The 13,155-nt window shown below is 40.8% G+C and overlaps 1 protein-coding gene across 3 annotated transcripts in view; it reads right to left on the minus strand.

Annotated features, from left to right (window-relative positions):
- The window catches only part of LOC125886369 (equilibrative nucleoside transporter 2-like), a 162,758-nt gene extending 153,791 nt beyond the window's left edge, over window positions 1–8,967 (minus strand). For 2 of the 3 annotated variants that reach the window (XR_007449027.1, XR_007449026.1), the window contains exons 1-9: window positions 8,392–8,967; window positions 4,200–4,258; window positions 4,040–4,121; window positions 3,021–3,172; window positions 2,776–2,915; window positions 2,460–2,594; window positions 2,024–2,121; window positions 1,654–1,729; window positions 26–132 (exon numbers count right to left, since the gene is read on the minus strand). Coding sequence is in view for 1 of the 3 variants with exons in the window: in XM_049572546.1 (XP_049428503.1) it covers window positions 26–132; window positions 1,654–1,729; window positions 2,024–2,121; window positions 2,460–2,594; window positions 2,776–2,915; window positions 3,021–3,172; window positions 4,040–4,121; window positions 4,200–4,237 (828 nt within the window). In the remaining 2 variants the exon portion in view is untranslated. The remainder of the gene's footprint in view (window positions 1–25; window positions 133–1,653; window positions 1,730–2,023; window positions 2,122–2,459; window positions 2,595–2,775; window positions 2,916–3,020; window positions 3,173–4,039; window positions 4,122–4,199; window positions 4,259–8,391) is intronic. The other variant, XM_049572546.1, reaches the window with a different exon arrangement.
- Window positions 8,968–13,155: the final 4,188 nt, after the last annotated feature.

The following is a 13,155-nucleotide window of genomic DNA, read 5'->3' on the forward strand; positions in this document are numbered from 1 at the left end:
GAGTAAAGTGCGTGAAGTCATTCACCTTCTTGAAGACGTTCAGGACCGACGAACGCTCCTGGTTCTCCTCTGGCTCCATGATGAACTTCCCATGGGCCTCGAGTTCTTTCTCGTTGTTCAAGACTTTCTTCTCTTTAAAGGGAGGAAATAAGAGTACATCAGTGACTTTACTGATTGTGTGATTAAAGCAGGTTGCACCTCATGATCCGTCGGGTGTATCTGTTGTGTAGCTAACTGACAACGCTAACGTTAGCATGCTAATGCAAAAAGGAAAATATAGAATATGGTCGACATATCCAGTGTGGGGCCGGTTGAACAAGACACCTTTAGTTAAGAAGTCCTTTTTCTCCTTATCTTGTGAATCCCTAGACCGTTGCACAAAGACCTTAGCAACCAAACCAAGGTAAAATAAATCTTAAGGTACCTGTGACTCTATCTTAACAGCAACATGACCCTGAGAAGAGTGTTCTGCAACCGGGAGAATCCAGTGGATATGGTTTTGATTTTACACTTTAGATATGAATTCATTTTTATCTCAGTTTCTCCCTACAATCATTTTGTTTCCTGGTATTTGGGGATCAAATTTACTTTGTAGTTTGTGCTCTCTATGATTGTAGTCCTCCAGAAGTTTAATCTTTTCCTCCTCTGACCAGTTTCTTGTTCTATTCTTCTTCTCTTCTGCCATTTTTCCACTGTCTAACTATCAGCCAACGTTGAGAGACGATAACAAGCGTCACAAGTGTGAGTCCAAGCAAACAAATCATCTCCATGGAAACTTTGACTGCTGTAAAATCTCTTTCAACACACTTAATGAGTTGATGCAAAGCTTTTAAGGGATTCTGTGCAACCGTGTTAGTCCCTCAGCTAAGGAGAAATTAAGCCATAAGTGTCTATACTTAAGGACAGAACTTAAGGTGTTTTGTGTAGCCGGTCCCTGAAACTTGTTCAATGCTGTTTAATAATTAAATAATAATTTAATAAATAATTTAATTTAAATATTTAGGATATATTATTTAAATAGCACAACAAACCTTAAATGAGAGCAGCACGAGATGAGAAAAATACGCAGTGTCATTGCTGAGTATAAACGGTGACGCACTGCCAACTGGCTTAATGTTCTTATCACACTGAAGCTCAAATATACATGACGATATTTCTGTAGCTGATTACAACATTACTGAGGATGGAATCTCCATTTTTGACAAAAAAATACTTAAACTAGATATTCACGTATTCTGATAGCATTACCACCTGCTAAATATAACAGACAGACCATACTGTTGATGGTGAGACGTGGGACACTGTATCTACTCCTCCTAACAAATGTGTGTGTAAATATGTGTAATTATTTAAAGACATGACACATACACCCCCTGTGACAATACGACAGAAACATTGGAGCTCTTATTCTCTCAGTGCGCACGTGTGACTGTCTTCAGGACTGATTTTCAGTGTCTCCAAAGACATTCTGGCAAAAACATTTCACTCAAAGAACCTGATTTGTTAATAATATTCAAAAATCTAATCTAATTAATTTTCTTGTTATTCTAGCTACATTTTATAAACATAAATTAAAATATAATAGAAACTGCCCCCCTCATATCACTGACGTAACATTATTGTGTCGCTGACCGAGAGTTTGTAAGAACCGACCTGTGCTGCTGAGGAGTTCCTGTTTCGTGTCCACATTCTCACACTGACTTCTGTTCAGGTAGAAACGAGCAAATTTCTGCAGAGGAGAGTCGACACTGTCAGAACATAATACTGTGAGCTCTACACAGGCTCCGAGATGATATGTTATTCAATAAAATGATTATATCTCATATTTCAGGGACAGAGTTCATACACAAGACAACAACATAACCTTGACTGATTTAAAAATCATAGTAATCATAAATGAAGACAATGTGCACAGCTGGATTTATCTCCTTCTGAATGTTTAGGAACTGGAGATAATTGTTATTTAACCTCCCGTGTGTGTGTCTGTGTGTGTGTGTGTTGTACTGTAACGTGTCCTCCTCACCAGGTGTGGCAGCAGCAGGTAACACACCAGAGTCCCCAGAGTGGCCACACACGGAGTGATAAAGTATCCCAACGCTGCCGAGCTTTCATCTGCGTTACCTGCCAAGAGAATCAGACGCTTCAGCTCCATTTACAACCACAGGTTTATTTCTTATAACTATTTTACCAAACTACGCATTCTGCAGGCCGTTATTACTGCGTGACTCCCAGTTTATTACAGTTATACTGGTGAATAGGTTATAAGTTACTGCACCACCCCTGCGCCTACATTCACTCATGTCCTGAAGTCTTTAAACCTACCAAGTCACCGGCTGTTTTCACCGTCCCAGTAACTCAGTATATGTATAGGACTGAGGAAGATATCTACATGGAGTTTGTGTATTTTTGGTGTTGGAGTTTAAACACACTTGTGTTGGTTAGTTCATGTTGTCACTCACTTAAGATGGAGAGGAGCATCGCGAGTGCAGCGAAGATCCCGGCCAGAGCCTGACCGCTCATGAACAGAGTGCTGTAACGAGGAGGAAACAGACCGACCACACCGAACAGACTGCCCTGCAGCACCGCACCAAACACTGCACACACACACACACACACACACACACACAGAGGTTTGCATATGGCGGGTTGGCGATATGTCCCTAAAATGTAATCACAATATTTTATGGTATCCTTGACGATATGACAAATTAGTAAACAAATATTTCATTATTAATTTAATAATAATAATTCATTTGAGTGTGTGTGTGGACCTACTGTTGATGAACCAGATGGTCGCCATGGTGACGGAGAAGAAGGTGTCCGGCTGCATGGGGACCTGGACCAGAGCGGCAGTGAGGGAGAAGAGGATGAGGATGACGATCATGCTGAAGGCCACACGGAGACGCTCCCTCACCCTGCACACAGACCAGACAGGAGGTATTATCATCAACATGTCATCTGTGGTCAATACGAGTGTTTTCATGTCAGCTGCTGCTTCGGCGGCGGCGGCGTTAACTCACCACTGATACAGGAAAGAGTTGAGCAGCGTGAACAGCAGCAGGGGCAGCTGGGAAAGCAAGGCCATCCAGCTGTCGTAGTTGTAGTCTTTGGCTGTGGCGCCTGATGTGCCGTTGGAGGTGATGTTCGGCGTCATGAGGCGCTTGTTGAAATACTTTAACACGGAGGGAAAAAGAAGATGAATCGATCAACACTTTTATATTAAATAACATGGGAAATGTTTGTTGTGTATGATCTGAGCAGTTTATGGTTTATTAAGCAGTTAATTAATCTGTCCACACATTACTAAATCCTCTGTTTTTCTCCCTCTCGAGCCTTGATAGAGACGCTCCAGGCTACATCGCTCCTGAAGTTAAGTAGAGATGCCTTTATTCAAATATGTTTGTGGCTCCAGATAGATTTTATTTTGTCTTTTTTTTGGTCAATAATGGATCTTTCAATAGCAAAGTTTGCTGACCCCTGCTTTAGGCCACACAACACACATTATAGCTGATGAAACGTTAAAACATTTTTTACTTTGATGTATAGGCTGCACGGTCTTACAGTTGTAGAATGCAATAATCACTCTAGGCCTGATAATTTTATGTCACTGGAGAGAAGCTGAAGAGCGGCAGGTTGCCTTCCCCTGCTCCGGCCGATTGTATGATATTCTTGCACATGCTGCGATAAGTGACAAACCGTCTTGTGAGGCAAACTGCCACAAGATAATCATGGAGTGTTTTCCTCTCGGATACCTGACCTGTTTGCTTCACTCCACAAAGGGACAGTTCATGAAAATATGGACTCCACAGCTCTGTTTCTCAAACTATACTGTGGCTTCAACACTCGCAAGCATTTTGCATGACCAACTAAAGACGCCGCACCTTTACACTGTGCTGTTGTTGTGTATTTACATCTAAATGTTTTATTATTTTAATGCCCAATGGGGTTTGCTGAGCTGTTTGTAAAAAGAAGAACAGTCAATAACTACACTTGTAAAATAAATTAAAATCATGAAGAAGAGGAAGGTGTGGCTGTCAACCTGAGAGGCCGTCATGAAGAAGTTCCAGGGCAGCAGAGTTCCCAGACCGAGCACAAAGATGATGGCGGCTACAGCCTGACCGCTGTGGAGACAAAACACTCTCGTAACCTGAATTTAGAATTTATACAAATAAAATGTACAAACCAAACGTCAGACTCACCGGTCAGCAGGTGGACTCTGTTTCTTCTCGTTCCACATGCTGTTGCTTCTGTCACGTTTCTGCATGAAGCCAAGAGAAGCCTCTGAATAAACAACCCACAGGATGTGTTCACAGCACACGAGCTAGCTCTTTACTTCTGGCGTGTGCGTTAAGACTTCAGTAAACATGAGGGTGGGTTTTATTTGTGAAGGTTGTCCTGCTGAACAAAATGTTAGTATCACAAATGTTTGTTTGCCACAGAGCGGATTTTTTAGAAATAATCCAAAATCCAGTGGAAAAATACCACATGCTTTTTGACGAGGACACCAGGGTGAAAAGCGTCATCGCTGGAGCACTCTACTGGCCGAAATTATAAATAATATTTAACTGTTAGGTTACTGGGGCGGATGGTTTGCATTGTCCCCTCACAGCAAGAGGGCTCATGTTCTCCGTGTGTCAGCGTGGGTTTCCTCCAGGTGCTCCAGCTTCCTCCCACAGTCCAAAGACATGCAGGTTAATTGGTGACTCTAAATTGTCCGTAGGTGTGAATGTGAGTGTGAATGGTTGTCTGTCTCTATGTGTCAGCCCTGTGATAGGTTAATATATCATTAACCTGTCCTACTGATGTCACTCGTTTTCTGTTTAACCTTGGTTGAAGTTTGTTTTACCGTCAGTCGTGTAATAACTTGTGAACTTAATGTGTGACGTTCGGCATTACGCCTGTAGGAGCCAAACTGTGTATTTAACCTGTGTTGTTTATTATTTGTTGTGAGGCTGGACACACTCTTCGGGTCACTTTCAGTTCCGGTGGTAATTGCCACAGGTGTGGGTGTGGTTTCACAATATTTGACCAGTTCTTTCACTGGTGTGACGGTTTCTTTACACAGAGAGGATGAGTGTTGGCTCCGATAAATTGTAGTGACTAATATAAAAGAAAAGCTGCTCAGAGGCTGAGTCTGGCTCTTAACTGTGACTCGATGAAAGAAATCCATGTAGAAGCCCATACTGCGTTTATAAACATCATTTATAAACAAACAACTGACGAGCTGAAGCAAAATGAGACAATGGTCAACAGAAAATATCGTATAGCATAAATCAGAGCCAGTGGCGACCCAGCTTGCTAACATTAGCTAGCGTTATTAGCCTAAAGAAAATCAACTGCTGATTTATTTTTATCTTTTCGTTAACAGACGACGACACATTAAACTGACAGTTATATTGCTTGGTGAGTGATCATCCATTGTTCATTACTTTTCATTGTGGGACACTTTGAGTCCACTTTATAGGGTGTAATAATCCCCACTGTTCGTTCAGCATTACAAAATGGCGACCTCTCTATACAGTGAGTGGTGAGTGATTTCAGACACAGCCAAAGCGTGATTTAGCGTGATTGCACAAGGATTCATAGGTAACGGTTAAAAGGGATTTATGGTTGTGCGTAGACCCTACGCACATGGCCTTCGCCATTGTCAGCGTTTTTACTTGTGCGGTGGTGTGTCTGTGTCACTCTGCAATTACACCTCCAAAACACTAGTCGGCGATGGAGGTTTGTGTGAAGTGTTGTTAAGTTTAGTTGATTCAAAACACACATTAAAAATACATTAAACACACATTAAACATGGCTTAATAGAGTGTGCCAGTAAACCCGGAACTCCGTTAGCGCTTTTAGCACTTCTGGTTCTCTCGTCTAAAAGTCAATACGTTTTTTGAATGGAATTTTGGTAAAATGCCTCAAATAAGGTCTGTGGTTAACAAAAGCTTAAGTGAGTTTCAGGTTTTGTTCTACGACATAAAACACGTCAGTAAATACCCTACTTGTGAATTTTGAAGATTTTACGTGTCGTAAAAAAGGCGGTTGCTAACAAGTTGCTCAATACGACTACAAACCCTGTCAGGGACATTAAACGTCATCACCCCCGAACAGGCGAGAGTGCTGGCAGTCCGCCATTACAGCTTCTTATTTAGCTTCAACAGTCCGATTTCCCCATTATACAATGTTTTTAACATAAAGAGGCTGAAATCAGTTGAAAGCTTAGTGGCGGTGACGTCAAGAGTCATGCGACCGTGGAGTAGTCATGTAGTCCGTTAAAGCCTAACGTTAGCTTTTTACTTCTGGTGACGGCATTTAAGCTTCAAATGCGGTATGAAAGGTGTTCATATGTGAAGATTATCTCGCTGAACAAAACCTGTAAGTATCATAAACTTGTGTTAGCCACAGAGCTTATTTTCTGACATAATCCAAAACGCAATGCAAAAATCACATTCACTTTCTCTTCCGGGAACCAGCGCGATGCTAAACTTCTGGGTTTTGACGTCAGCCCTGGCACACTCTATAGAGACAATTTCAAACACAAGTACACAAATCAGCTTCACTATAACTCACAGCATTCACAGACAAACACTTGTCTTTATCTGGACACATTTTCCCCACAAATACAACATGCTAACGTTATTAGCACAAGCCTATGGCATTTTACATTGTATAAATTAGCAGCTAGCGATCTTTTCCTCTACTCATATAAAGTCAGGATAGATCCCGAAGTATATATCCATAAAGGATAAATCACACACAAGACTTAAAATCTTATTTTAGTGGAGGCTTTATTGTCTTCACAATTTAGTGTTTCTTATCTGTGAAATTAAATACAAGCTTTGTTTCCACTGAAGGAAATGGTTTCAGCTTACAGAAACAGACAGCAGGTCTACGTCACCACAACACGTAGTTACAGTTCTGGAGAGGTGCACGTAGCTACAGTGTCGATTCAACGCAGAAGTATAAATGAACTTTTAGCCTGTCGTTAAGATTGTGACCTGTAAATTATTATTTTTGTATCAATAGGGTGATTTATTTTTGCTATCAATATGTTGGATTCAAACTCACATTATCAAACAATAACTTGGCTGACCCCCTGCAGTAACTCTGAGGACCCCTCTCGGGGCCACAGACCCCCTGTTGAGAACCCAGGCTTTAGGACTTCTACCTCACTAAAGGTCTGAATGCAGATTTTATCACCTTGATTCCTCCTCTTCATCACTAAAACAACTTTAAGTGACAGTGTGCATTAGGAAATTTGGATTTGAATCTATTTATTTGTGCACACAGGAACTTTCTCACTAATTATTTTGGTATTTTCATTTATTTAAAACTAAATTTCACCATTAAAACACAGAACAGTGACTAAAGTCTGTCATTCAGCCAGCACATTGAGTTCACACTGTCAGTAACTCAGTGATACGGGCAGGTTGTGACTCATCTGGTTGCGTCATCTCACTTACAGTAGTTTCCACATTGGCGCCACATCAGCTGTTGTCGCCAATTCGCGCGGTTTTCCGTTTAATTTTGAGTTCACTAGGCGGGTAAACTTGTTTTGGGTGGGTGGGATCACTTGGGCTTTGTTTTTGTGCCATTTGGACACTAACAAAAAGTTCAGCTATATTTCTATATATCAATAAATGACTGATAACTGATCACCTGCAAAACTTAATTATGATTTCAGTTCATTACAAAGTTAATATTATAATTATTCTGTCACAGCATAGTGATAAAACAGGCCTCCGTGTGCATCTGTTCATTTGGTGTTTGAATGCAACTGTCTAAAAGACTTTTAGATAAATACAAGATATTTTTATTTTCCATTTGACCTCTATTACACATATTTAATAAGTGTTAGAACCACAGAAGACTGGAGGCAACATGACTCAATATTCCTCTGCACAGGTTACATCCACATTTTACTTATTATTTTTATTATAAACCTAAATCAAATTTAAAAACTAGGCTACTTATTATCGGTCCAATCTGGCAACACAGCACGAGTGTATCTACCATGTTTCCTCCAGCTGTGAAGGCAACATACATAATCTATATGATAACATACAAAGATCCAGTTTGTGTAAAATCATTATTCATAAACCCTCTGAGCAGCACAACAGAGTAAAGACCTTACACAGCAGCCTAAATGTAAAGACGTTATCCCACGTGTCCGGTTATGTCGGACATATATATATATAATATAACATGTTAGGTTACAGTCTACCTGTCATGTATTAGTAATGACACGTTTAACTCGCGCGCCTTCCTCATTTAATGGCGCCTTAAGAGAGTCATAGTAAAACGTGGAGAGAGGCTCCTCATGTGAGACATGTTTCAGAGGTTCATAATAAATCACCACGTTTAAGCAGAAGTGATGAAGATGAAGGAGACGGGGCTCACCTGAGGGTCGCAGGGAGGTCCTCGTGCGTCAGGTTCTGTTTGAATGAATGGAGCATCTGGCGCGGGCGGACAGTGATGACGGTTAAAGAGGAAGACCTCGTGTGCCTTCTTCCGGGACTTTATGGAGTGTTGCCAGCGCGTGCTGCACAGTGGTTAATGAGGGAAACTAGTTTATGCAGATTTTTTTTTATCACCAAGTTGTTTCTATAAAGACATGAAGAACATTTGTTAACTGATTACAGATGATTGACACATCTGTTTGGGTCCTCCCCCCTCTCACGTGTTATTTGGAAAGATGTCTGTTCTTTTATTTCCCAGCATAGCACACTGATTTCCCTTTAATGTACAGTTTGGCTTTTCTAAGCTACTTACTTTTCTACAAAAGCACATCAGTAGGGTAATGTATCACCTGTTCAATTCTACTGGCAAAATATATTAATAAATCTAAATTTTCCAATCATAAACCCTCCTTTTAGCTTTTGAAAATGAACTTAATTACAATACATCAGCCCAGGGACTGTTCTTGATTTAAGAGGTGGTGCAAGAAAGGTGGAGGCATGTCAAATAACTTTTTAACCACTGGAGTTGAACCTTTTTTTATTATTATTATTTTAGCTTAGCTGAGGGGCATAGCCTATTTTTAACATGTTTAGAAGGCATGATGTCTTTTTTAATTTGCTAATGTTACACTATTTATTATTGTTCTTTACTTATGAGGGGGGAAGAGGCGGTGCCAACAGGGGGGAGGCATGTCAAATCATTTTTTAAGAACTGAGCAATGACTTTTATTATCATTATTATTATTATAGCTTAGGCATACAAATTCAATTGGTTGTATTTTGATTTTATTCTACTGCTGGTTTTTGCCCTCAGAACCTGAAGGTTTCCAAACCGGTGGGTTTGGAAGGCATGTTTTCTTTTAAATTCGCCAAAAATGACACCATTTATCACAGCCAGAAACTGTTCAAAAAGAAAGAGTCGTCAGAATCTGGTGCTTGGGCAGCAGTGACTTGTGGCATCAGAAACCAGCAAAAACAAGGCGTCCTTTAACATCTGCAAATAATAATAATAAAAAAGTCTATATAGGTTGTTTTGTTTTTTTGTTGTGACCCAAAGCTTTAGGCCTGCCTATTAGAAAGCTATTATTTAGATATTTATGTTCCTAATGTAATCCCTCAGGACAGATTCTGCAATCTACATTGTAGATGTAAAGGAAGAAAAATTTTATTTTATTTTTTTACCGATGGATTTCCAGATTGTTCCTAATGTGACTTGTATAAACTGGTTTTCCTCAACTTGTAGGCTACAATACTAAATTATAATTTAAATAAATAATTTAATATAATTCTATTTTCTCAACAAAATATGAAAAACAACAAAATAACTTTTCATCCATTCAAACACTTTTAGAAGCAGAAACTGAAAGATGTCTTAAATATATTCTCTGGTTTTAAAATGTTTGTATGTATGTCATTTAATTTTTCTTTCAAGTGTTGCTGTTTGTTTTTATTGTTAACATTTTATTTTGAGTCTCCAAAAACTACATGTAGCCTTCTTTCTAGTGATTTCACATCTTTAACACTAGATGGCCTTACACACTGCCAACTTCACTACAACCTCTGTAAATACAGGTTATCTGAGTCAGTCAACATGACATTATCTGTCAAAATGAGCATGAGCTTTAATGTGAGAGGAAGAGGCAAAGACAGAAGTGAAGCTTGTCTTTCTCTTCTTTGAGTTTCAGTGGAAAGCTATTCACAGAAAGGGAAACATTAACCTAAATCCACTAACAGTTTCTTTCAGGTAGATTTAATCTGAGACGGATATACTCAGACATTTAGACACTTACTACGTGTTAAATGATGTGGCTCATGTTCCAGGAGACAGGATTACTTAATATATTTGAGCTGCCAGGCTGGTTGGCCCTGCTCTGCATGTTTGCACACCACACACTGCAGGAATGTGTTCGTGTGCTACGTGTAACTGAGGCCAGTACCTTCCTGTGCTGGTTTGTCTGAGGTCATGAGCTCATGACCATAGGTGAGGGTTGGGACGTAGATGGACCAGTAAATGGAAAGCTTCCCATTCTGGCTCAGCTCCCTCTTCACCACGACGATCCGGCGCAGCGCCCACATCACTGCCAACGCTGCACAAAACCACCGATCCATCTCACGCTCCATTCTACCCTCACTTGTGAACCAGACTCTGAGATACTTGAACTCCCTCGCTTGAGGCAGTAACTCTCCCCCAACCCAGAGGGGTCAATCCACCGGTTTCCAGCAGAGAACCATGGCCTCAGATTTGGAGGTGCTGACTCTCATTCCGACTGCTTCACACTCGGCTGTAAACCGCCCCAGTTCATCACGGTGTGATGGAGCCAACAGAACCATTCATCAGTCACCACCACCCAATCATCTGCAAAAAGCAGAGACACAGTTCTGAGGTCACTAAACTGGACAACTTCCTCCCCCCAGCTGCACCTTCAGATCTTGTCCATGAATAACACAAACAGAATTGGAGACAAGGGAGAACCCTGGCGGAGGCCAACACACACTGAGAACATGTTTGGCTTTACGTCGCGTACATGGACACAGCTCTCACTTTGATCATACAAGGATTGGATGGCTCGTAGCACCGACCCTGTGCCCCATACTCCCGCAGCATCCCCCACAAGACTCCTCGAGCAACGTGGTCGTAAGCCTTCTCCAAGTCCACAAAACACATGCAGACTGGATGAGCAAACTCCCATGACCCCTCCAGCAAAGAGCTGGTCCACTGTTCCACCAACACAGTCTCACTCCGACCTCGTCACATATCGACGTTTGGTCATGGACTTTCCATGTCCACGTCCAAGGTACCCTGGGTGTGTTGGTTGTTGATGTTCTGGGACATCATGTCAACTTAAGCCTGTTAATGCATTGTCTTCTTTCAAAATTCACCTCCGTTTTCACAGGAAATTTAACGTTCACATACAGTCTCTTTCAAAATAAAAGCACTACATCGGTACAACACTACAAATAGATGTTTTTTTTTCCTTCAACAGCTAACACACATGGTTGGGTTTAGGCAACAAAAACATGTGGTTATGTTTAGGAAAAAATAACAGGGTTTGACTTCCGAATCTTACGAGACGCAAACACCCCTCTTTTGGATGAAAGTTGACGTTTGTTGGACCCATCCACCACCCCTCCCACCCAACACTGTTGGACTTTTGTCGCCTTAACTTTCATCCTTGTCTTGCCACATTTCCCCCTGATGCCAACGGGTGCCATTAAACTATAAGTACTATATGTATCATGGTGATGTTAAAGGATGCCTTTTTCATTGGTTTCTGATGCAGCAAGTCGCTGCGACGACTTCAGAGTGAGACCGGGTTCATTCCACAGCCAGGGCAGAAGTTGCAACGCTCCCGCTGAATCTGAGGTTCGACAGGTGGTCGGCGCCTCCTCTTCAGCACCCTGGGGTAAGCTTTCCCTGAGAGGCTGAGCAGCGTGATACCCCGATGATTGGCGCACACCCTCCGGTCCTCTTTTTTGAAAATGGGAACCACCACCCAGGTCTGCCACTCCACAGACACCTTACCCGACCTCCATGTGACACTGAGAGTGACAAAAACACAGATTTTTTTTTTTTTTAACGTGAAAGTGCTTTAATCAGTGTTTCTACTTGTTTAAATCAGCTGGTCTGTTTGTTCTGGTGAAGACAAGACCTCTGCAGATAACCCAGCTCTCTGTCAAAACCTCCTGAACAATGAACACTGAAGGAATTCAGAAGTTTCAGCAGGTTGCAGTGTGCAGTCCTCACCACTAGATGCCACTAAATCGCCCTAAATCTCACACACTGGCCCTTTAGCTGCCAGTTCTAGTGCTACCCGTTTGTACAGCATGGCTGTGACTGTCAACATTCAACAATAGATAATCTGATTAGGAATAAACCTGCCTGCTGAGTGAACCTTGTGTAGCTGAATACAGCAGGTTCATGTTACTGGATGTAACACTGGGGATAGCGGTGGTATTTGGAGAAGTAGAATATGGTGTAAAACCTTTGAGAACCACTGCTGAAAGAGATTTAACAACACAAATTTAGAGCATAGAAGTTGTTCTCATGTACTCTGATTGGCTTATAACTGATCCATGAAGCACAAGTTAACGATTAATCTGCCTTCATAAATTCATTACAGGTTATATACCCTTATAAATGAGTTACTGTACAATACAGAATTTATCAGACACAGTTAGATAGAGACCAGTAAAACCAGTAAAAACAAGAAGTTCTGGTTTGGGCCTTTCACAATAAAACACCTGTTACTTGTTAAATTTTGGTACAAATTTACCTCTTGACAGCAAATATTAACAAAACAGAGAAAACAGTTCCTACACAGTCGGGTTGCGTAGTTTCAACGTGGTACATTTACTTATCTATCAATGGTATTGATAAAAATATACAACAATTCATATTCATTTATTGTATTTTTTTCCTTCTTTTCTTTCTTTTGTTGCACTATTGTTATGTTTGGTGTGTAATGTTTATTTATTTATGCATTATGTTGTATGTTTTATCTTTTATGGCTGCAGCATGGGTGGAGAGCCCAAGACAAATTTGCCCCTTCAAACAATAAAGTTAATCTTGAATCTTGTGTGTGCACACCTCATTTCCTTGTTAACTGTACTGTATGTCTTTAAACCATTGTATATATGTATTCTTCATATTGTATTCTTTTTATTATTATAGTTCACCAACTGTATGAACATCAGGCAAAGGGAC

This window comes from Epinephelus fuscoguttatus, linkage group LG3 (assembly GCF_011397635.1).
Source record: "Epinephelus fuscoguttatus linkage group LG3, E.fuscoguttatus.final_Chr_v1".
Classification (NCBI taxonomy): Eukaryota; Metazoa; Chordata; class Actinopteri; order Perciformes; family Serranidae; genus Epinephelus; species Epinephelus fuscoguttatus.